This window comes from Garra rufa, chromosome 5, assembly GCF_049309525.1.
Source record: "Garra rufa chromosome 5, GarRuf1.0, whole genome shotgun sequence".
NCBI lineage: Eukaryota > Metazoa > Chordata > Actinopteri > Cypriniformes > Cyprinidae > Garra > Garra rufa.
Genome location: NC_133365.1, coordinates 36322527 through 36348821, shown reverse-complemented (window position 1 = coordinate 36348821; position 26295 = coordinate 36322527). Strand labels below are relative to the sequence as shown.

At 35.7% G+C, this 26295-nt stretch overlaps 2 protein-coding genes across 3 annotated transcripts in view; one reads left to right on the top strand and one right to left on the bottom strand.

The window, feature by feature from the left end:
• Positions 1-152: 152 nt before the first annotated feature.
• On the bottom strand, positions 153-17741 carry LOC141335141 (tetraspanin-15). 2 transcript variants are annotated; one of them, XM_073840502.1, is made up of 9 exons: positions 17423-17741; positions 14835-15020; positions 14655-14729; positions 14473-14568; positions 12987-13103; positions 10597-10647; positions 10030-10146; positions 7806-8097; positions 153-1193 (listed from the first exon to the last, which is right to left on the bottom strand). In XM_073840502.1, the coding sequence occupies exons 1-9, from the start codon at positions 17507-17509 to the stop codon at positions 1108-1110; spliced, it is 1107 nt and encodes a 368-aa protein (XP_073696603.1). In that variant the 5' UTR covers positions 17510-17741; the 3' UTR covers positions 153-1107. The 2 variants fall into 2 exon arrangements, with proteins under 2 accessions (XP_073696603.1, XP_073696604.1); XM_073840503.1 differs by lacking the exon at positions 153-1193 and having other exon boundaries at positions 6026-8097.
• Positions 17742-24359: 6618 nt separating this feature from the next.
• Positions 24360-26295, top strand: part of tacr1a (tachykinin receptor 1a) — a 43201-nt gene continuing 41265 nt past the window's right edge. Inside the window, exon 1 of the mRNA XM_073840868.1 lies at positions 24360-24766. Coding sequence (XP_073696969.1) covers positions 24360-24766 — 407 coding nt within the window. The remainder of the gene's footprint in view (positions 24767-26295) is intronic.

Sequence of the window (26295 nt, the reverse complement as noted above, 5' to 3'; positions counted from 1 at the left end):
AGGGTCACAAATAACAAAACAAGTGACATCTGCAAACACAGAGTTTTTTCAGAGCTAAAACCACTTTTTTTTTTTTTTTTAGCTATTTTTGCAATTCTTTTTTAACTAAACTGTCTTAAAAGTTGGAATGGAATGAAACAAGTCTCCTCAAGTTAACCACAGACGGCCTAGTAGAGTAACAACAGAGGTAGCGCAACACAATAATTATGGACATATTCCACAAAGAAAATCTGGAATTATGCAAATATAATTTTTATCTTAATTTCTGTATTCAACTTTTTATTGTAAAAAGTCTTAAGACATAACATAATGTATTGTTTGGTGACAAAGAAAGGTTGGTGCTTTCGCTTTCAACCGTAATTTTACAAAGCTACGAGCAAAATAAACAAAAATAACAACTTTATTCCAGCTGTCAGCATTTGCATACAAAAAGTAATCATATTTAAAAGGTGTGTGGTTATTTTTTGCGCTCATTTCTACTACTACATTCAGATGTACTGTAGGCTAATACTGAAAATCTATAGTAAAATACTGTGTACAGCATAAATAGTTGGGGAACTGTTGAAAATACAGTAACATACTGTGAAAACAACTAAAATTATTGTTTGGGTTTTGGTGATATACAACAGCCTGTGAGATGTTGCTTTGATATAACTCAAAGAAATTCATATATTTTTCAGTGTAAATATACAAATAATTTTAGAGACCATGATAAATGAAATGTCAGTCATGACACTGTCACTCCTTCATGATCCACACAATGACTGACAATCCATCAGGGACACATTCCATAACTGCCAGCAGAAGCCACTGATCATTCAGCAGACAGCTCTCAATCATCTAAGCAAACAGACTATTTCCAGAAGAAATGGCATGTTGATGCCATGAAAAGCCATTTTCTTTGTGTGGCATACTGGACAGAATCCACTCCACTTTTTGCATTGCATTTGTGTGAGTAATCAGGGACACTCAGTGATATTCATTGGCGAGATTGGATTCATTCTGCTGTCCAGAGCATGGCAGTCCCAGTCTGATTCGTTCGATGATAACACCATATGGGTTTTTTGTCAGAAGATGATGAGACGAGGTGAGTCGGCGCACATTACCTCAGGGATAATGGCAAGGCACAGCGCAGCGCATAGCTATTACACTTGTAGTAAACTTCAGAAGAATGAATGCCGGCAATCCAAAATCTGAAATGTAAAATGAAAACTCTAAATAATTACAATTTGGATGTAGTTTGCACCAAACTTATGATTAATTCTGCGCTGGTTGATTCAAATATTTTGACCTTAAGATGCAGCAGGTTTCTATAAAAGGTTACACTTGTGCAGGTTACGCAAAAACAAGTAGGGAAGAAAATGGGCTAGTCTACTGAGAATTGGAGGGCACAGGTGCTAGAAAACCATCACTGTAATTTTGAACCCATTTTCTATTATTTACAGTTTAAATTGTGCCCTTATTATCTTATTATGTTCACTTAAGTCTAATATGTACCCTCTTTTTTGCACATTGATTTTTGCTCTTGCACATATTAAAAGTTCTTGGTACAGATACAATAGATGATTTAAAAAAATGGGCTTCAATGCAGCTTTAAAAGTCTCTACATGATCCCAGCCGAGGAATAAGAGTCTTATCTAGCGAAACAATGGGTCATATTCTAATTAGGGCCGGGACTCGATTAAAAAATTTAATCTAATTAATTAGAGGCTTTGTAATTAATTAATCGAAATTAATCGCATTTTAATCGCATATAAATATTTGACCTGAGAACAGTGAGAAGTAAGATTTTTACATGGATTTTTAGTATACCATTGAATAATGACTGAATACATAAGCTTAAGCAACAAAATATTGTTTATTTTTGTTCAACCAAGTCCAACAGACCAGTGCAATATTGCCATTAAGTGTAGCAAGAGGCACGTTCTTTAACGAGTCTTTCATAACGAGAACTCTGCCCTTGTGTTTGCTTAATTATGCATTTAAACGTTAATGACCAAACCTATCATTATAAATGTTGCTGCACATGGAATATAACGCGGATAACATTTAAAAAATATTTTTTATCAGGTTACACACTGATTATTTATCACTCAAACCCCTTTCTCTACCTGTCCGTTGGTCGCGCATATCCTCCATGTTTGTAGTTTTTTAACACTTTTTATGCGTGTTTGTAGTTCTAATTGAATCCTCGTTCACGGCGCAGTGTGTTGCGGGCAATATTAGCCGTTAAGAGTGTGCATTGATCGTTAAGTAGTAGACCATCCGGGAATCTTTGGAATACTTTTTTAAACATACTACGATTTGGGACATACAATACTATTTAGGACGGACGCAGCTTGTCTGAACCAGAGCCATATAAAAAGATCTTTTTATATGGCTCTGGTCTGAACGCTAGTTGGTGCTCCAGTATAATCGGTCCGCTTAATCTCATCCTGTGAGAAACGTTCCGCGGTGCAAAACTAAGTGCGATTAAAATGCGTTAAAAAAATTTAACGCGTTATTTTTGTGTAATTAATTAATCTAAATTAACGCGTTAAAGTCCCGGCCCTAATTCTAATATATATATATATATATATATATATATATATATATATTAGAATTAGGGCCGGTGCAAGACAGGCATTTGTGGTTAAAAAGTATGTATATATATATATATATATATATATATATACATACTTTTTAACCACAAATGCCTGTCTTGCACCTTTAAACCAATCAAGCATTTGTGTGTTTTTTTTATTTAGAAATATTACCCATCAAAGTCCACTATATGGAGAAAAATCCTGAAATGTTTTCCTCAAAAACTTTTCAACTGAACCAAAAAAGATGTGAACATCTTGGATGACATTGGGTGAGCAAATTATCAGGAAATTGTTCAAATCTCTATTGTAGAGCAGACACTATTTCCTTTGAACTTTCTGCTACGATTCACAATCCCCATAGATGTGCTGGGTTCATTATTTAGATAAGAGACACAGCGTTTTAATCTGCAGCCGAAATGACCCATATCCCCCCTCTATTAAACACAAACAAACAGCTCTGGCCTTTTAATATTGTATTACACTTTTGGAGAAGCAGCATAATAATTACTGTGTGAAACTGTTGATACTCAGGTCACTCCTAACTATCCACCAATAAGCATAATTGCATAAAACTAAATGTCAGTTTGAACAACATTTCAAACTGAGTTTTTCCTTCATATTGCAATCAAACACGATTGTTTTACCTCTGCTGGCCTAACTATTAAAGCACAGCCCAAAAATGAAAATTTGCCGAAATATATTCTCACCCTCAGGACATCCAAGACGTAGATGATTTTGTTTCTTCAGCTAAACAAGTTTTGAGAAATTAAGCATCACTTGCTCACCAATGGATCTTTTGCAGTGTAGTGGTGCCGTCAGAATGAGAGTAATGTGATGTTAAAATTTTCCAAATCTATTCTGATGAACAAACAAACTCATCTACATTTTGGATGGTTTGAGAGCAAGCACATTTTTATTTTTGGGTGGATAGTTAGTCATTCCTAACTATGCACCAATAAGCATAGTTGCATAAAATTAAATATCAGTTTGAACCAAATCTGAATCTTGGGGAGGGGATTAAACAGTATTTTTCTCCATTCCATTCAAACCTGATCTTTTCGTCTTTGCTGGCTCACTGCATTGCCTCTAACTATTACAGCAATAGTTCATCTAAAAATGAAAATTTGATGAAAATATCCTCACCCTCAGGCCATCCAAAATGTAGATGATTTTGTTTCTTCAGCTGAACATGCTGTGAGAAATTTAGCATTACATCACTTGCTCACCAGTGGATTCCTTGCAGTGAATGGGTGCCGTCAGAATAAGAGTCAACTGATGTTAAAGTTCTCCAAATCTATTCTGAAGAAGAAACAAACTCATCTACATTTTAGATGGCTTAAGAGCAAGTACATTTTTATTTTTGGGTCGATAGCTAGTCACTCCTATGCACCAATAAGCATAGTTGCATTAAATTATATATCAGTTTGAACCACATCAAAATCTTGGAGAGGGGATAAAACAGTACTTTTCCTCCATATTGCAATCAAACCTGACCTTTTCGCCCTTGCTGGCTCACTGCTGGCCTTTGTTTGAACTATTAAAGCAATAGCTCTCCCAAAAATGAAAAATTGCTGAAAATATTCTCACCCTCAGGCCACCCAAGATGTAGATGATTTTTTTTTAGCTGAACAAGATGTGAGAAATTTTGCATTACAACACTTGCTCACAAAAGGATCCTTTGCAGTGAATGGGTGCCATCACAATGAGTCACGTGGTTATAAAATTCTCCAAATCTGTTCAGATAAAGAAACAAACTTATCGACATATTGAATGGCTTTAATTACATAAAATTAAATGGCAGTTTGAACCAAATCAAAATCTCAGAGAGGGGATAAAACAATAGTTTTCTCCGTTCTGCGATCAAACCTAATCTTTTCGCCTTTGCTGGCTCACTGCATTACCTCTAACTATTAAAGCAATAGTTCACCCAAAAATGAAAATTTGATGAAAATATTCTCACCCTCAGGCCATCCAAGACGTAGATGATTTTGTTTCTTCAGCTGAACATGCTGTGAGAAATTTAGCATTACATCACTTGCTCACCAGTGGATCCCTTGCAGTGAATGGGTGCCGTCAGAATGAGATTCAACTGATGTTGCATTTCTCCAAATCTAATCTGAGGAAGAAACAAACCCATCTACATTTTGGATGGCTTGAGAGCAAGTACATTTTTATTTTGGGGTGGATAGTTAGTCACTCCTAACTAGGCACCAATAAGCATAATTGGTGAGTATTTATAAGAAACAATACTTTCCCTCCATATTGAAATAAAACCTGATCTTTTCGCCCCTTTTGGCTCAGTGCATTGCCTCTAACTATTAAAGCAATAGGTCACCCAAAAATAAAAATTTGCTGAAAATATTCTCACCATCAGGCCATCCAAGATGTAGATGATTTTGCATTTTCAGCTGAACAAGTTGTGAGAAATTAGCATTGCATAACTTGCTCACCAAAGGATCCTTTGCAATGAATCGGTGCAAAGTCATGTTAAAATTCTCCAAATCTGTTCTAATGAAGAAACAAACTCATCTACTCTCAGATGGCCTGAGGGCAAGTAAATTTTTATTTTGGATAAACTATTCCTTCAAAAGTAAATACCAGGTTGTCTTAGCGTCTTCTCAAGAACTTCAATGTTTGGATTTTACTCTCTTCTCTCTTCTTCATTCCAACCCTCATCTGTTTTCCAGATCCCATACTGGGAAAAAAACATCTACTTGAGTATGACTACTTATCTGCGGTGCATCACTTGATCTCCTAACCTCATCCTCTTTTGATGCACTCATTCATCCGACAAATCCGAGAACCCATCCTTGAGCCTCCCTCAAGTCAGCAATTGTTAATTACTGTTATTAATGCTGTTATTATTATCATAATTATGCTAGTGTGGATGCATTTTGTTCCCCGCTCTCTGTGCACCAAGTGTTATTTTCAGTGCCGCAGTTCATTTCCTCCCATTGAGACACCGGCTATAATTATTCCACATGCAGCCTCTTGATGGCCATCACCATGAAGGGGAAAGTGGCTTGAGCAGTGAGGAAATAATGGGAGAGAGGTTGAAGATAGATTGCTCTGCACAGGAATTAATGTGACTGATGTGTTATGAAGGTGCACGGAAAGCAGCATCAATAAGGCTCGCTTTAATTTGCCGAGTTGCGATTTGAGTTCATTGGAAAGATACATTAGCCTTATAGAATCATCTATACAATTGTCGGAACCGCAGGGACATCAATTATGCAACATTCACTACCCTGAACAACTTAAAAAGTCTGATTATGCACTAGAAAACGGCTTATGCATTCAAGAGCTCAGGCGGACAGTTTCCAAGAATCCACAAGCAGAGCTCCCAGAAGTTTTCACAGCTCCAGTTATTACTCCACTAAAAGGCTTGAGAGACTTTGGGGCTCGATTCAACAATGCAGAATACATACTTAAAGGTTAATTCAAGCAAATTTTATTGAAAGTCGCATTAATGTTTCTACAAAACCAGAGCTACATTAGCTGGAGCGCAGCAGTCCGTCTTTAGCAACATCCTGAAAAGGTCTATTAGCAAAGAGGTGTGATTGTGAGGTATTTCAAAATGACTACTGACAACTAAAAGGGTTTTATACACTAATGGAAGACAGTTGGAATTATGACAACATTCAAGCTAAACTTTTTTTTTTCCAATCTTCCCAAACAGTAATAGAAGAACTACACATTTAAAACAGGCATTTATGACAGCTAAATGTTAATTATGAACATTAAAGACAAATGAAACTTCAAGTAGTGTTAAACACAAGGCCAGGTCTCCCTTCGTTTAAAAAAAAAAATCCTACCTACAAATTACCTGCAAATTTATGCGGCTATTCCAGAATAGCCTGAGGTACTCAGGGAACAAAGCTTCTGTTGTACTTAAGGCAACACTTTTAAAAATTAATGGGTTAGCTCACCTAAAAATGAAAATTCTCTCAGTAATTACTCACCCTTGTGTTGTTCCAAACCTGTAAGACCTTCGTTCATCTTTGGAACACAAATTAAGATATATTTTATCAAATCCAAGAGCTCTATAGACAACAAGGGTCCTTCCATGTTCAAGGCACAGAAAGGTACCAAGAACATTGACAAAATAGTTCATTTGACATCAGTGGTTCAACCGTAATTTTATGAAGTTAAGAGAATATAATTTTTGTATACTTTTTGTCTAATACTTTACTAGTTAAGATATAGAGGAGAGCGTTTGCATGCGTTGTGAAATTCTCCAATATGGCACCAGGGTGACCCAGAGAACAAGAATTGTTGAATAAAGTCATTATTTTGGGGGGTTTTTTGCGCTCACTGCAGTTGAACCACTGATGTCACATGGACTATTTTGTCGATGTTCTTGGTACCTTTCTGGACCTTGAACATGGAAGGACCCTTGCTGTCCATGGAGGGTCAGAACGCTCTTGGATTTCATCAAAAATATTTTAATTTGTGTTATGAGTTTGGAACGACGTGAGGGTGAGTAATTAATGACAGAACTTTCATTTTTGGGTGAACTGTCCCTTTCACAATTTCATTGGTACTTAATACCATTAAGAAAAAAAAGTCAGCATTACACAAACCACATGCCCTTTTAAAAGAGAAAGCAGATTCATAATAATCTCATGTGTTTTTTTTTCTCTGAAAGGTGAGAAAACATATGTGCATACATTTCTTTTTTTTTAGAAACAATGCGTCTACTAGAGATGAATGTCCAGCTTCATCTGCCAGTTGCAACATTGATAATCTTTGACGAATTGCAAAGCTACCAATTTCCCTGAACTCATTGTAATATGCCTAAATTACATATTAAAATCATTAAAAAAAAACATTTAAAAATTGATTGCCAACAATTAGTTCATAGAATCCTTGCTATGCACCTTATGAACTATTATATATAACAATATGACTAATAAAACAAGCTCCCTTAATCCCGTAAGACACACAATGAATTAAAATGGTGAAAAACAATGGACTGTGTAAACAGCATTTGAAGTGATATGTTCTTAAAAGTTTGTGGAGATCTCCTACCTTGATTCCATCTATTACTCTCTTTTCTCATGCCTAAAAACATGTAGTGCAACTAACTCACTTTGTCTTAACACAAACTTTTTGTATACAAATCACAATTAAATAAAAACATAAAAATAACTTTTAAGACGCAGCCTTTTTTTCTTTGTGGTTCTTATGCTCGATTGTCCACTTCATCCACTGCCATACCTGATTTTGCTCCTTGGCTCTCCAGTTGGGAAAATTTGAAGGCTATTTTGGGCTGTTCTTGTTCCAGGTCGAAAGGGATGGGGTCTGGTGACCAGGTGTCAGGCTCTGCTACAGGTACAGGCAGGTAGCCTTCATCACGAGGTAGACACATACACCACCCAGCGCCCGAAAGGTCTAGTTCGCTGTATTTGAAACCGGCACGTTTCAGGAACTTAAAGTCCACCATGTCAGCAGACTGACTCATCTCCACCAAAAGATTCCAGAAGAGACAGCTCAGGAGAATACCAAGAAGCTAAAAGAAAACAATAAAGTTGTGAAGTGTCAAGAGATGGTTTTTTGGACATGGATCATAATGAACTCTTTATGAAGAGTCACCTAAATAAATGAAGTGATTAATTGATTTATTGGTAGATAGATACAGTTGAGGTCAAAAGTTTACATACAAAATGTTATTATTTTACCAAAATACCAGGGATCATAAAAATGCATGTTATTTTTTATTAGTACTGACCTGAATATGATATTTCACATTCAAGACATTTACATATAGTCCACAAGAGAAAATAATAGTTGAATTAATAAAAATTACCCTGTTCAAAAGTTACGCTAGATTCTTAATACTGTGTTGTTACCTAAAAGATCTATAGCTGTGTTTTTTTGTTGTTGTTCAGTGATAGTTGCTCATAAGTCCCTTGTTCGTCCTGGACAGTAAATCTGCCCACTGTTCTTCAGAAAAATCCTTCAGGTCCCACACATTTTTTGTTTTTTTCAGCATTTTTGTGTATTTGAACCCTTTCCAACAATGACTGTATGATTCTGAGATCTATCTTTTTAACACTGAGGACAACTGGGGAACTCATATGCAACTATTACAGAAGGTTCAAATGCTCACTGATGCTTTACAGGGAAAATCGATGGATTAAGAGCCGGGGTGTAAACTTTTGAACAGAATGAAGATGTGTAAATTTTTCTTATTTTGATTAAACATCATATTTTTTCATTCAAGTACTGCCCTTTAGAAGCTACAGCAGATACATGTTTTCCAGAAGACAAATTAAGTTAAATTTACCCAATCTTCCAATTTAAAAAAGTTTTCACCCTCAGCTCTTAATGCATTCCATTGCATCAGTGAGTGTTTGAATCTTCTGTAATAGTTGCATATGAGTCCCTCAGTTGTCCTAAAAAGATGGGTCTCAAATACACAAAAATGCTGAAAAACCAAAGAATTTGTGAGAACTGAAGAATTTTCTGAAGAACAGCAGGCAGTTTCTGTTCAGAAAAAAGAAGAGATTTATGAACAACTATCAATAAAACAAAAAAAAACCCAGCTGTGAATCATTCAGGTAACAACACAGTATTAAGAATCAAGGGTATGTAAACTTTTGAACAGGATCATTTTTTATAAATTCAACTATTATTTTGTCTTGTTGACTGGATCGGAATTATTTACTTTTTCTTAAATTTGAAGTCTCTGTATCGCTGTCCTGGGTGCATCAGGACAGATTAGCTATTACACTATGGTCAAATGCATTTTTAAAGACCACCACATATGGATTGCAAGTGCATATTCAATCTAATTCTAAACTATTTTCAAAGTAGAGTCACAGATCTAGATCACTCCTTTTTTACGTACAGCATATGATAAAATATACAGTAATACAGTGCATAGACAGAAGCAGCTCATTAATCCAACCATACTGTGATTTACTAGACTGCTGCTTTGTCACACACTCCATCATATTTGTGCAAGTGGACTGTTCCTCTGCTCTAATTAGGTAGATTAATGCATTAATGAAGGAATGTGACAACACGGCCATGTGGCTTCATTTAACGTGACCTCTTCCCTCCTCTCAGCAAGGGGCCAGATGAGACAAAAAACGAGAGAAAGAGACAGATGAGCAGGCTAGTTGTTTCGAAAAAAAAAAAAAAGTTTAAAAGTTTGAGCTTTAGCAAGACTGGGCAGCAGCTTCTCAGAGAATCATTCCCCCCTCATTGGGCATTTGCATCTGGTCAGTGCAGATGCCCATTTTCTATAATTTATTGTTTATCAGAGGATTCTCTAATGAGGGAAGATTTAAACAGAATAGGTAGTAGGCAATCAAAATGGAAATGTGCAATGCCAGGGGAGATAAAAAGTGCAGAGGGAAGGAGATACATACATTTAGGTTAGTATGATATAAGTAATAAATAGTAAGCACAAGAAGAAAAAGATGATCACAAAAACCTGTGGGAGTCCAACCGCACAGCAAATTCCAATAGTAGCTCCGATGTTGTCCCCCATCCACAGGTTCACAGCATGGATACAGCCACGCACATGAATTATTCCATCTAAAGCTTCACGCTGTAATACAGAAGAGAGAAAGAAATCAAATTCGGCACAGGTGGCAGGTAATGCTCTGAATCTATGACGGAAACCATGTTAAAAAAAAAAATCACAACTAGAGTCCATCATAACGGCATAATAGATGTGGCGCTTGTAATGGCTCTGATGTGATTTGTTTGGTTTTTATCTATGGAACAAACAACTGAATGAAGCCACCATTACAGATGATTGCACTTGAATGGCTGAATGGCTATTGGACGTTTTTGTTTTCCTGTCACAGCTTCTCCTATAAAGATTATCTCATGTGTCAAGGTCCGGCGAATGATGCTCTCCAAATGCATCACCGGATATGAGAGCGAGTATTATGTAACAAGACGCAAGTCATTTAACATCTGTCAGCGATGGATGGTTGCAGGCCACTGTAAGAATGTGGACTTGAAAATTAAACCTCAGAGAGCTCCATTTTACCTGTTGGTTGAGAGCTTTGTAGCCACAGAGAGTGTTCACAACTTCTCCAACCTGATAGAAATAAACACATAAGACTTGTTAGTATAATTGTAGTTTTAGAAAACCTTTTGAAAACCTTTTCAAATTAAATTTGTGACCCTGGACCATAAAACCAGTCTTAAGTAGCACATGCATATTTGTAGAAATAGCCAAAAATACACTGTATGGGTCAAAATGATTGATTTTTCTTTTACGCCAAAAATCATTAGGATATATAGCAAAAGTAACATTCCATGAAGATATTTTGTACATTTCCTACTATAAATATATCAAAACTTAATTTACGATTAGTAATATGCATTGCTAAGAACTTAATTTGGTCAACTTTAAAGGCGATTTTCTCAAAATTTTCTCAACTATTTTTCAAATAGTTGTATCTCGGCCAAATATTGTCCATATCCTAACAAATCATACATCAAAGGAAAGCGTCAGCGTTCAGATACTATATAAACCTCAATTTCGAAAATTGACCCTTATGACTGGTTTTGTGATCCAGGGTCACATTTGGTAAATGTGATGCTATTGGTATAAAAGAGTGCTGGCTCTCAACACTAAATGTTGTGTTCTGATGACCTTTGACTCCTAAAATGAGTTTCATATTACAGAATTCCATATGGAATTCCAGGACACACTTATAACCATGTAGATGTAACCTTTAAAGCAGACGGTCATTGCAGTGATGGAATCTGTATTAATACTGATAAGCAGGGAGCCCATCTAATCAGATTACAAATAGACTGTAAACCTGCCTGCTCCCAAAAGCCCGGTCCAGTTCCTCTTATACATTTAGTACCATGTGACATTTCACCTCATCTTTCAAAAAAACAGGTCGACATCAGCTACAAGAAGCGATGTCATAAGATGATGTGGTTTGAAATAGATGGAGAACGCTTTCAGTAATAAGACTAAAGGGTGAATAAAAATTTTTTGGTACCCAAATGGATGATAAATTGGAAAGTTCTACAGATTTTCACAGAAATTTAAGTGCTATAATTAGGTCCCTAATGCATCCACCAAAAACATGAAAAAGGACAACCCAGTAATTTTGTTTTGGCGAGCCTTTTTCTGCAAGCATGTGAAAAAATGAGCCGCTCAGATTTCGCTCCCCCTGTGACTTAGAAAAGGGATCTTATTCTAATATTTCCGCCCCTTAATCTGCACGTTTCCACCCACGGTGCCGTCATTTTGTTTTCAAAAGCAACAACGATGTACCGGTTCTAACGGCATGGCAAAAGTTCAAGCAAAACATGCTAACTGTTCTTTCATTGCCTGCACAGACAAGCACAGACCATTATTTAGAGTCCCAGCCTCAGAGGAGACAAGAGAATATTTATTTATTTACTGTATATCACGCTGCCGCTACACAGATCTAAGATATAGCTGATTGTTTTTGTAACTCTTATGGTGTTAACAAAATTTTGTGTATTTGTCAGTTTAAGCGCAATAAGACATTAAAGAGAACATCTAGCCGCTTTCTGTGCGTTCGCTTCAGATGTGTGCGCTCAAAAAACCATATATCAGAAGTTTAAACTAACATGGTTTAAAATGCATGATTGCAGCATGATAGACATGATAATCAAAACCAAAGAGATGTTTTTGGCAGCAGCTTAATTACATTTAAAGAGACACCTGAGACTTATATTACATATTGTAAAAAGGGGCATAATAGGTCTCCTTTAATGCTCATTTGCCCTGCAAATTTAACACATTTTACTGTGTTTGTATGAAGATTGTCTCTCAAATCATGGGCAAAAAAAATGTCTGTACCTAGTTATAGTTCATTTACTGAATTACCTTTATTTAGTAAATACCTTTTGCCATTTTGTGCTGTTAGGATTGTAGCTGATAAGGGAACATCTGAAGTCAAATATCTGAAATGCAGATGAATGACCTGAAGCCTTGATCATTTTGATGGTCTTTGATTCTTAGTCTGAAATGGCATGTGCTCTTTCACTGCATAGTGAGCTGTTATACCAAAAGGAGAACAGTGCATTAGTGCCCAATCAACATTTATTAACTCAGAGAAAGAGAGAGAGGGGCACTCGTGAACAGTAGAGGAGACTCTATGCAGCACAAGGCAGGCACTGACTCATGGAGAACCGCATTTACTAGAAAGCTCTCTAAACCCACTAGGAAAAAAAGCTCAAATCAGCTCCCTGTACTCACAGACCTTTGGGTCAGACTGCTTCCATTGGCAAAAAAACCACATTCTCTTCAGCAAAAAAAGATTACTGGTGATTCATGAAAAACACCCTGTGACGCAGGCTTTTCTCATCAGACTGGCGTGTGCAGGGGCGACATATGTGCTGATTAATGTATTATGACTGGGAAAACTGCATGGAATGACTAACACTTTGACGGATGCAGCAGGTGTAGGGAACACCGCAGGCCAAAGGACTCGTGCCATTGCAGAAGTGGTACTGATTTACTTCCCAATCCTTGTACTCGTCGCCTCCACAGCAAGAAAACTGAAAAGACAAACCAAGATTGTGGTCAAAAACCAGTGTAAATCGTGAATTTAAATTTTAATGACACTTACTTCTTAATATGAATGATAATAAACATGACTATGCAGAATGTTGTTCTATTATAAAAATATATATATATAATCTAACTATACAATATGCTACTATTTCAAAGTTTGGGGTCGATAAGATTTTGTTTTTTTAAAAGGCTCTTATGCTCAACAAGGCTGCAATTTTTTAAATACAGTAAAAAAAAACAGTAATATTGTGAAATAATATTACTGTTTAAAATAACTTAATTTCAATTTTAATATATTATAAAATGCAATTTATTCCTGTGATGGAAAAGCTGAATTTCAGTATTCAGTGTCACATGATCCTTCAGAAATTATTCTAATATGCTGATTTGGTGCTGAAGAAACATTTACTAATATTAAAAACAGTTATGCTGCTTAAATTTTTGAAAACTGTGACATACATTTTTTCCAAGTTTCTTCAATGAACATACTGTATGCAATTTTCTGCATGAATGAGACTGTAATTAACAAACTATATTTTTCTGCCTGAAAGATGGACATTATTTATGGCTGACTTGACAAACCATATTAGGTGGCTGTACAGTTGAGGTCAAAAGTTTACATACATCTTGCAGAATTCTGTTTTCTTTGTTTAGTGATAGTTTTCATGAGTCCCTTGTGCGCTGTTCTTCAGAAAAATCCTTCAGGTCCCACAGATTCTTTGGTTTTCAGCCTTTTTGTGTATTTAAAACCTTTTCAACAATGACTGTATGATTTTGAGATCCATCTTTTCACACTAAGGACAACTGAGGGACTCTTATGCAACTATTAAAGAAGGTTCAAACGCTCACTGCTGCTTTAGAAGGAAAAACAATGCATTAAGAGCCAGGGGGTGAAAACTTTTGAACAGAATAAAGATGTGTATATTCATCTTATTTTGCCTAAAAAAAAATGTCCATGTAGTACAGCCCTTCAGAAGCTACAGAAGTTACTTAACATGTTTCCCAGAAGAAAAAGTTACGTTTACCCTGATTAAAATTCAAAAAGTTTTTACCCCCGGCTCTTAATGCATCGTTTTTCCTTTTTGAGCGTTTAAAACTTCTGTAATAGTTGCATCACTAAATAAAAAGAGATAATTTTCATAAATTCAACTATTATTTTCTCTTGTGATCTATACGTAAATGTCTTCTATGAGAAATATATTATTCAAGTAAGTACAAATAAAAAAAATAACATGAATTTTGCATGACCCCTCTTATTTTGGTAAAATAAATAACATTTTGGTGATTCTGCAAGGTGTATATAAACTTTTGACATCAACTGTATGATTCACTGTAGTAAAATTGTTAAATAACCTTCTCTTGCACATAGTCCAATATGTTTTTGAAGTCCAGGTCATCATAGTAGTGCTTGATTCCTTCTCGTATAGTGTTCTGAAACAATTTGATTGTCTAAAGAAAAAGAAAAACATAAACTCATTAACAACAAACCATACAATTTAATATTGCTTGTGCTCTTGATGCTCCTTACATCTTACCGTCTTTTCAAAGATCAGAGCAATGATGAGGGCGAGAGCCTGGAGAGCCAGCAGAACACACAGCACACATAGGAACTGCGCAAAAAGTTTACTTTAAGTCACAGCACAAAAAATCCACCAGTAACATGGAAGAATAAGCAAACACATACACATACATATGTCCAGACATGCAACACTCACCATGTGCAGAAGAGTCTTGTTGTCCCTAAGGGATCCCACCATACCCATCACAGACACAGTGAACATGACGAGACCCAGCAGTATGAGGACCACAGCAGGAGCCAAAAACACCCCCTCCAGGGTGCGATTTTTCTGCCTCTCCACTTCTGCATACACTCCGATACAGAGCACGCACAGACCCAGCAACTGAGGGAACAGGGGCAGTGGTAGGTCTGGTAAAACATCTCTACAAGTCACATCGGCTTACATAATTCCATAACAGTACATTTACATAATTCAATCAGAAATGCAGCAAATATATGAAGTTGAAATCAATGTTTTAATACACAACCAAGTCATGGAGATCAGTCATCTGATGTAAAACAAAACAATGATTCATGTGTTCTTCACATTAATCCCTACAAGATGACAGAGGAAATTCTAGAAAAGCATAGCAAAAACAAACAAGCACTGTAAAAGTAATGACGCAAATCAAGAAGAAGATTGATGCAGCCGTCTTAATATCAATTTGTATCCTAACAAAAGATTATATTAGTAGACAGCATACTAATTGAAACAAATTAATTCTCAATTTTCTTCCCTGGATGTTCTTCCCGGAAGGTTAATTTAATAAATCTTGTTGGATGTTTAACTTCGTCATCTCTCAATTTCAGATTCCCAACATCTTCAGTTATTTTCTGTTCACTAATGGCGGCGTTTTAGCAATGCCCGATAAAGTAAGTGTAAAGGCTATGAGGTTTCTCCACCCAGAAATGAAAATTTAATCACAAAAGAAGATATTTGGTGACCAGACAGTTTTGGTTCCCATTGACTTTCATTGTATTTATTCTTTCGGTTTTGGTTACCAACATTTGTGTTCCACAGAAAAATGTCATACAGGTTTGGAATGACCTGAGGGTGAGTTAATGATGAGAGAATTTTTTTTAAGAGTAGAGACTGGGAGAGAAAAGACAGAAAGAGATTTGAAGTGTATCCTGAGAGGCTTTTCTGCTTGTATCATCATGTTCCAACAACTCTAATAGTCAAGCTCCCAAAAGGCACTGACTTAATGCATTTCCTGTGAGAAAACAGAACACTGGTGAGTCAAGCAGAATACTCTGTTCCTTGCTGAAATAAAATAAATAAGCCCAAATTAACAGATCACTTTAAAAATACAGTAATCAGATCAATTATTTTTAGATAGTATAAATTATAAAGGTCTGAAGAGGGCTGTCCCTTTAAGAATCTATAAAACTGAATGTGTTATGTGCATGTAATGATGCACAAATGTACATTTTGTAATGAAGTACAACAACCTTTATTATTATTGTTTTAAAATGCACATAAACTCTGTTACACATTTTTGCCATATCTATCACTATCCCTTTACATTAAGATATGATTATTTTATTGTTAAAATAGGCAGAATAAGTTAATATTCAGCTTTAGCCAATAAATAACCAATATTTTCTTGATATATACAGTTGAGGTCAAGTCTCCATACACCTTGAAGAATCTGCCAAATGTTCATTTTTTTTACCAAAATAAGAGTTAGAGTAAGATATTTTACATAAAACTCATTTACATAGTCCACAAGTGAAAGTAAGAGTTGAATTTATAAAAATGACCTTATTCAAAAGTGGATCATTCAGGTAACAACACAGTGTTAAGAATCAACTGTAAACTTTTGAACAGGGTAATTTTTATCAATTCAACTATAATTTTCTCGTGTGGACTATGTTAACGTTGTTTATGTGAAATATCTTATTCAGGTCAGTACTTAAAATATAACATGCATTTTGTATAATTCCTCTTATTTTGCTCAAATAATTAACATTTTACAGATTCTGCAAGGTGTATGTAAACTTTTGACCTCAACTGTATATTAAAAGAAAAAGTCCCAATAACCCACATATTTTGCATCCCGCATGGACACTCTTTCTCTCTCTCTATGTATGTATGTATGTATGTATGTATGTATACATATATACACTCACACACAGTATACACACACAATTTATGAATATATATTCTATACAGACAGCCCAACAAACACAGAACGTTGCACACAACGTTGCGAGCACGTAGACGGCGACGTTGCCATTATAAAAATGGAACGTTGCACAGACGTCGCCACAACGTAAATGTGTTTGCTGGGAGAGAGGATGAAGAAGGAAAGAAACTGAACAGACCATGCCCAATTCTATATCATTTCAATATTATTATAGTCACCAACAATTTTCAAAACCCAATGTAAAATGCACAATCCCTTCACTGTCATCAGTACAAAGTGACACATCCACAAATACAATAACAACGTCCTGTGCCTTTAAATCTGTCAGCGACGCCTGTCTATTGCTTTCACTGAGACACAAAGCTCATCCTACTTGAGCTCATCTATGAATTTTTAAAGTGTGTCTATCGTGTATTTCTAAATGAACCGGTAAATACAGCCAAAGTTACCATGATATGTATTAATACTGCCTATAAGTTCAACACAAACACATTAGCGTAGTCATTCAGGGCGAATGTGTGTGAGCGTGTGTTTATGAGGGACAAACAAAGCAATATTATGACAGGTTTCATTTTAAACGTAACGTTACACTTACCGAGAACAGCATTGAATAGACATTTAGAGAGAATTTAACAAAATAATAGAAGTGAATGGTTTTTCTCCATTCTTCGTAAGACGGCATGGTGACAGCATTAATTACTTTCGGTTAGCCTGAGATTTCCATGCATTCAGACGTTAGCCGATGCCGCTTAGACTCAATGAGCCTTTGTTCTTAGAGAGACGGCAGCCTGTTTTAAAGCGCATAAAACCCGTCTGAATGCATAATAAGCACTTCCATCAAACGTTCAGCTTAGCTGTCAACTCCTCTGAATTATTTTACAAAGCACATCAGCAGCAGCAAGGTGTATGTCTTATCCCTATAACAACTTCCGCCCCGCCAAACAACATGCTGAACAAACCTTTTAAAGGGCCAGCACATATTAAATGACAGACATAGATAGATAGTTATATAGATAGATAGATTCGCTTTTAAAATATTTGATTACTAATTATGTTTATCTGGCTATATTTATAGGTAGGCTAATTAAATAATGTTTACACTTCTATAAAATAGCTTAATAAAATGAAATAGGCTGCAAGCAAAAAAAACAGTATTCAGAAGTCAAAGATTTACAATACATACACCTTGCAGAATCTGTAGAATGTTAATTATTTTACCAAAATAAGAGGGATCATACAAAATGCATGCTATTTTTATTTAGTACTGACCTGAATAAGATATTTCACATAAAAGACATTTAGCCTACATATAGTCCACAAGATAAAATAATAGTTGAATTCAAAAGTTTACATAGCCTACACTTGATTCTTAATACTATGTTGTTACCTGAATAATACATAGGTGCAATATGACATGGTTTGCACTGTGAAGGATACAATAAATATTTGAATAAACTAATGGCACATATTGTCATATATTACATAATTACAGAAGGTTTAAATGCTCACTGATGCTCCAGCTGAGAAAACTATGCATTAAGAGCAAGGGATGTAAACTTTTGAACAGGCCTACGATGTGTAAATTTTTCTTATTTGCCTAAATATCATTTTTTTATTTTATTTAGTACTGACCTTTAAAAGCTACTGAAGATACTTACATGTTCCCCAGAAGACATAATTTACCCTTATTTTTAAATTCTAAAAGTTTTCACCCCCTGGCTCTTAAAGTGCTCCTATATTGCCTTTTCAAAAATGTCCTTTCATGTGGTCTGTCATGTAGCTGTATGTGAACATGAACTACTTGCAAAGTTGTGAAGCCGAAAGTGCACGATAAATAAAGTTATTGCATATAAAAAAAACTGCTCACAATTGCCTAAACAAGTCGTCAGGAATTCGAATCTTATTTTGTTACAGCTGCATGTCACAAAGTAACACATTTGCATAATGTCCGCCCACATTCTACGGCGCGAACAACTTGCCCGCACACAAACACAGTAACATTTCCATTTGGTTAACATCATGTCGAAAAGACGCTGTATTCTACGCTGTGAGAGTAAATTTGTTTTATAATCACTTCCAAAAGATAAATCTACAAAGAATCAGTGGTTAACATTCATTTTTTTCAACAACACCTGAGCAGGACAATTCCAATCTTGTGTTGTGCTCCCGTCATTTTACGGCTGCTTTTACAAACTCGGGGAGTACAACGCGGGATTCACCAAATGCTTGCTCTTAAAAGATAGATCAGTGCCCAGTTTATCGGAGGCTTGCTCCTCTGAACCTCTACCTGTAGGTATGATTTATAATTTATGATTGTATTTTCTAGCAATCGTTCAAAATACGTAGTTGTGTATGCTATGTTTTAGTTATGTTATTCAACTGTGGGCCCACTGTAGTCTAAAAATGTATCATTGATGCAGCTTGACTGTGCAATGTCTTATATAATGTTGAAGTTTACAACATAGAGGTGTGCCCGGTTCGCTTACATAAGCAAATTGCGAGCACTTTCCACGGTAGTCTGTGCTAACTAGTTGAAGTATTCTCCAGTCGTGTCGTCTGACCAAGGATCATGGAAAGTAGGGGTTTAAAGAGATTGATTCTTCGAACTGCTTTGCAAAAGTCGTTTATGAATCATTTATAAATGAGGTCAAATTAAATCTATTTTTGGGGAAAAAAAATAAAGCGTTTTTTGACTTTGCATACATATAAACCTTTTTTAAGGAGACTCGTAAAACAATATTAAAAACCTTTAAAACAGCATAATAGGAGCACTTTAAAGCAACGCATTCCCATCTGAACCATCAGCATTTGAACCTTCTGTAATAGTTGCATATGAGTCCCTCAGTTGAGCTCAGTGTGAAAATGGACCTCAAAATCATACAGTCATTGTTGGAAAGTGTTTAAATACACAAAAATCTGAAGAAAAAAAAAAACAAGGAATTTGTGGGACCTAAAAAACAGCGGGCAGTTTAACTGTTCAGGACAAGCAAGGGACCCATGAACAGCTATTACTTAACAACAACAACAACAACAACAAAAAACACCTGCGAATCATTCTGGTAACAACACAGTATTAAAAATCAAGTGTATGTAAACTTTTGAACGGGGTCATTTTTATAAATTCAACTATTATTTTCTCTTGTGGACTATATGCAAATATGTTTTATGTAAAAAATATCTTATTCAGGGCAGTACTAAATAAAAATAACATGCATTTTGTATGATCCCTATTATTTTAGTAAAATAATTAACATTTAGAAGATTCTGCAAGGTATATGTAAACTTTTGTCTTTAACTTGTACTTTCAAGACTTTGACATAAATGAGACTCCCATCAAATACGTGATGTCTTGACACATCCTTTGACTTTACAAGCTCATAGCAGCCAGTTGATGATCTGTTTTTTAAAAGGAAGACGTGTTTGTCTTGCTTGAGGAACTAAAGCCTCTTAAATATACCCAGGAAAGAAAATATCTCTCTAAGATAAGTCACAATAGGCCAGCTTTAATCCTCAGAAGTACTTGTTGTTCACTTCTTATGGTATTTTATCAGTGGTTGACAGAAAATCCTATTTTTTTCTATTTACATACACAGCATGCTCACAGACATTGATTATCTCTCAGGTAGCTTGTGGTTGCAATTAGATTTTTCAAAATCCTTTACAGTCCTGCCTAAACTCTCCAGCTTTTCACTGGAGGGCAAACATTTCAAATACATTTATAGTACTAGTCTCTGCCTTCATTGGCATGCTTATTAACTCATGCCTGAATGAATTCTATAACTTCATTCTTATTAAATGTATAATATTCAGTGTTTATGGACTTATATATTAAACACTTTTGTGAAAGGTGAACAGGTGCAATATGGCTTAGGTTTGCACCGTGAAGGACAAAATCAATATTTTAATTGATAAATGAATGGCACATATTGTCATATATTATTTGCATCTCTATTGCTTTAATCATAGAAACTGAAATAATCAGAAAGAACAACTTACACAAGTAAAAGCTTCAGCAATGCGTGTCATGAACCATTAAAAAATAGAAAACCCTCTGAACCATTTAACTTTACACATGAGTTAGATACTGTACTGAAGATACCATTTTTGTCTAGTAAAAGTTTTTTTTCCTGAAAGACTTTTCATCAACTGAACAACTGGTATGTTGTTAAACAACAGAACAATTCAATGAATGCTTGTATTTCTGTCCCTCACAGCCTTATTTTCATTCCTGTCTAAAATTAATTAAGGTGCTACCCTGACCAAGGTCTATGAACAAAACAATTTTAATTATCCAATATTTCATAGTTTGAGAAAATGAGGAAGAAATTAACACTCAAAAACTTTTTTTTTTTTTTACATCCAATTACTATGCAACCAAGAACCCATTCCATATTCTATGAACAATAATAAACAAAGCTCGTATTCATTTTTATTAGAAAGTATTGAATTCACTTGCACACATGTCCAGATGTATCGAGAGCCACTGAGCTTATAAGGGTTGGGATATTTTTTTAAGATGAATGAAGGTCCTCTAGCATTAAGCAGATTGGAGCCCCTCTCTTTTACTCTTTTTCTCTCAAGGTACATTAAATGTGACCCATGAGGATGACAGTTGGTGTATGAAATTAAATTTCTGATTTCTTTCTTGTCAACAACCAGTGGTCAAGCCAAATCTTGATTTGTTGAGCAGGGCTCCTTGCCAGAGGATATTATGTTGCTATGATCAAAAGGTGTGTACACACACAAGATGAGAGCATTAAAAGGATTGCCAAGCTATATTTTCTGCATTGCATTCAATCCTTTGAGTGATCCAATTTCTCAAGCTAACCTTGACCGGTTTATTAAAAGAAAATGTCTTATACAGCAACAAAACAATAAAAAAAGCAAGAAACTATTAAGGAAATGAAAATATGCCCATATGTGTAGGTGAAATTAGCTGTTTGCAACCCAGGTGCTGTCATGATACATGCTTAATTAACATTGATGAGTTGCCACAGCACATCACAATTGCATGCTTCTCTAAGTCCCAAAGGTTCTTGGAGAAATTTGCAATTCAGGTAATGCATGTGATGCGCCTTCCAAGCCTCCTAAACCCATTGAATTGATTATCATAAAAGAGGTCCACAACAACATAATTTGCATGTACTTTTGTTGAGTTATGGATTGTTTTTTTTTTACACAAGAAGAAAACAAACTAACTCTAATAGTGAGAAGGAGATAGCACCATAAATCTTTTCTCTAGTGTGTGATTATCTAAAAAAGGGTTGTTTTAAATCATTACAGAGACCTACAAAAACAGTCACTTAGAATACAGAAAGAAACAAAACAATTAAGAACACCTCACAGCAACAGAATGTTACTCAGATGATCGCAAATCTCTAACATTTTATAAAAATCCCCTAAAAATAAATAAATAAAATAAATGCCCATAGCAGTGTTGGTTGAAGGAGTGATTCACTAAAATGCTGAAAAATTGCTCTGTAAAGGGCAGCTCCCTGGGCTCATTCTGAATCATCTAGCATCAAAATGTTCCTTGTTACATGGACACATACACTTGAATAAAGTGTGCATTCTATACGCTGAATGATGACAGTCAAATTATGCCCAAAAGAATGAGAACACCATCTACAAGGCAAGCAATGTCTATAATTTACTGTGTCTGATGTTGAAGAATTTGAAAGGCCTCCACAAAGCCTTTCCCCAGAACCCCAGGAAAAAACCTTTAGGATGAAATGGAACAGCATGTCAGGCTGCATGACACTGTCAGGGTCTGGCCTTACTGATGATCCTGCTTCTCAATGAACATACAGTGGTGGTCAAAATGATTGGAACACTTGTATTTTCACCAGCTATAAATGGCTTTAAGTCAGTTATTTCTATCGTTTGCTGTAGTGTGGCAGTAGGAAATCTGTGGCAACCTCTCCAAGATGCTTCAAGAAACCTACCTGCATTGCTGTAAAAAGACATTGCTGTCTAAAATAAAGTGATAAATAGATTTTCTTTATTAATTAACTTCTATTAACCGAATGACATCATCTGGTGTGACCATCCTTTGCCTTTAAAGCAGCTTTTGCCTAGGTGCATTTGCACACAATTTTTCAGGTAGTTTTCTTGAAGCTTCTTGGAGACGTTCCCACAGTTCTTTTGGATTCAGTCTGTCTCGGTTTGTTCTGTTTCTTCATGTCATTCCAGACAGACTGGATGATGATGATGAGATCAGATCTCTGCGTGGAGCACTGGCTGTTGTCAGACTCCTTGTGCAAACAAAAATCTCACTGGATTATTACAATTAATGGCAAAGTGAATGTTTGGAAATTGAAACTGATATTTCCTACTGAGACACTACAAAAAAAGATAGAAATAACTGCTTTAAAATCATTTTTAGCTGGTGAAAATACTAGTGTTCTAATAATTTTGGTTACCAATGTATAAAACATGCCCCAAAAAAGCATTAATCCCTTCCTTTGCAACCAGCTTACTCTCTTCTGGGAAGGCTTGCCACTAAATGTTGGAACATGGATGTAGGGATTTGTGCCCATTCAGATCATCAGTGAGTTACTGCATAAAACTGGGCAAATGATGATTTGCAGTCAGTGTTCCAACTTATTCTGAGGCTGCCCAAATACAAAATAATACAAATTGTATTTACTCTGCAGCATTGTCTATCATGCATTGTCTGTCGACTGACAGATTGAGTTTAAATTTAACGCGAACTGAAGAACCACCAGGTGGGGACCGTGAGCTTTTACTGAATTACTTGTCAAATTGAAATTAGTTTGAATAGATAGATACATAAGACCTGTTAAAAAGCACCATATTAAATAATTGTAATTGTTATCAAATTTAAAGAGTCATATCAGCCTTTTTCTGTTTCAGTCTGCTTTTCTGAAAGAACCACACAGCATCTTCAAACTTGAATACAAGGTGAGCTCTGAATTAATCATAATTCATATTAAATGGATTTCCACGTTTATTCTTTTGTTTCATCACCTCGTGCTCGCACAGCATCTGCCCGCGACCAAACATCATCTTCCAACCCTGTGTGGCACACCTGGCGCGTTCTGAATCATAAATGCAGATTACCCATATTTCGTATTAAAAAAGAGAGAGAGAGAGAACTGTATTTGAAAGGACGAGTAGCTTCGTTTTCTCTCAGAAGCGCGTGTTCACAGCATCTGCTCATGTGTGCGCGCGACTTCTCTTTTGGCACGCGCTGCGCACTTGGCAGCGACGCTCAGAGGAGTGAGGTGCGTGTAACCGAGAGCTAAAACTGGTTTCGTGATGAGGAAAAGTGAAGGAGCAGAGCGTTGCGATCTGTTCTCTTGTCTTCTTTGAAAAAAACACAAGGCTCATCCTTCCTTATCATTGAATTCAACTGAGGGACACGAATTGGAACACTTTTCCGTCATGAAACTGAATAATTCGACTTTTTCTTAAAAGGAGACATGGTCGATTGAACATTAATACGACATCTGGTCAAAAAACTTCATATTTTAAATCACATTCAACCCAGTATTTTTTTCCCAATAGGAATGGATTCACTCATCACTTCCAGTGACTTCCAAAGTAACTGGACAAACAACTCCACCACACAGAATGAAACAGAGATATACTGGAACCAGTTTGTGCAACCGGTTTGGAGGATAGTGCTCTGGGCAGTGGCTTACAGCACCATTGTCATCGTCTCCGTGGTGGGCAATGTCACGGTGATATGGATCATTTTGGCGCACAAACGCATGAGAACCGTGACGAACTATTTCCTCGTGAACTTGGCGTTCGCCGAAGCGTCAATGTCAGCATTCAACACAGTGATAAACTTTGTCTACTCCGTGCACAATGAGTGGTATTTCGGACTCTATTACTGCCGATTCCACAACTTCTTTCCCATAGCCGCCGTCTTTGCTTCCATATATTCAATGACCGCAATTGCGCTCGACAGGTGAGTTCATTCGTTTCAATGAACACTGTGGCTTAGCAGTGCGCGTCAGGAAACGTTGGGTTCCTTTGCGTGTTTTCTAGTTAAAATGTACAAAATATAAAGTACAGTACATAAAAATATAAAAGTGCACAACATTTAAATGAATTATTCGTTTTTTCTTTAAGCAGCCCCTTAAAAATGTCCATGGTAGGCGGTAGTTTCCTCCCGACTGTGGAAAATAACTGGTGATTTGCTCAAAAACAGAAAAGATTCTGCTGAATGGTAATTTCACTGCTTAATAATTTCCATATTAATTTATTATGGCTTTCCATCAGTAACTGTATGATAAGGTAAAATGGAGAAGGTGATCCCTTTAAAAACAATGTGCATTTACTTTTAAATAGTAACATGTTTAGATATAAGTTTAGCATGTGAAGTATGATGATGCATCAGCCAATGTGTTATTATAGGAAAACAGAAATGACAGAAAATTCTGATTAGTTGTCAAAGCACAATATGTAAAATTATTCAAAGAAGCCATCTTACCACATAGGTTTAATTTGGTCTTTTACTTCAAAACAATATATTTTTATTTTTTACAAATCTAAAAACATGAATGTGTCCAAAATCCTTCTTTAACAAAGAGACATACACACAAACTTTGGTATTCAGCATAAAACAGTGTCACAGATCACTATTTGATCAGTTAACCTTAAAACTATTTTGACTTGACATTTACATGAAATTACAAAATTAAATGTGTCCCAGGACCACGAAACCACTTATATTTGTAGCAATAGCCAAAAATACACTGTATGGGTCAAAATGATAAAAAAAAATTATGCCAAAAATCATTGGGACATTAAGCATAGATTATGTTACATGAAGAAACTTTGTAAATTTCCTACCGTAAATATATCAAAACAAAATTTTTGATTAGTAATATGCATGACTAAGAACTTCATTTGGACAACTTTAAAGGCGTTTTTTTTTTGTTTTTTTTTTGCACCCTCAGATTCTAGATTTTTTAATAGTTGTATCTCAGCCAAATATGGTCCTATCCTAATGAACCATGCATCAATGGAAAGCTTATTAATTTGGTGATGTATAAATCTCAATTTCACAAAATTGACCTATGTCTTGTTTTGTGGTCCAGGGTCACAAATGTTATTTTACATGAGATTTAAAAAAAATCTTATTGACAGAAACTGTGGTTACTAATAGTAATGTGAGTTATTGTTGCTAATAATTGTGTAATGATTAGCAATCATAAATTCTGCTGTCAATTCAAACACATAATGTAGTAGCTCTTTTCAGGTCCATATTAGGAATTATAAGAGCATAGATGGCAGAGGTCATTTGTGTGTGACGTCATATGATAGATGATAGTTATTTATCATCCTGCTCATAACCTTTCCAAGTCATTGTTTAGAAATCTTAATTTCTTTAGTGTGTGTGTGGTTGAGTGGTGATGAGGTAATTGTAAGAGTGCTGTGTCTGCCTAGTTTCTTCATTCAATTACCATGTGTAGCATAAGGGGTTATTCATGA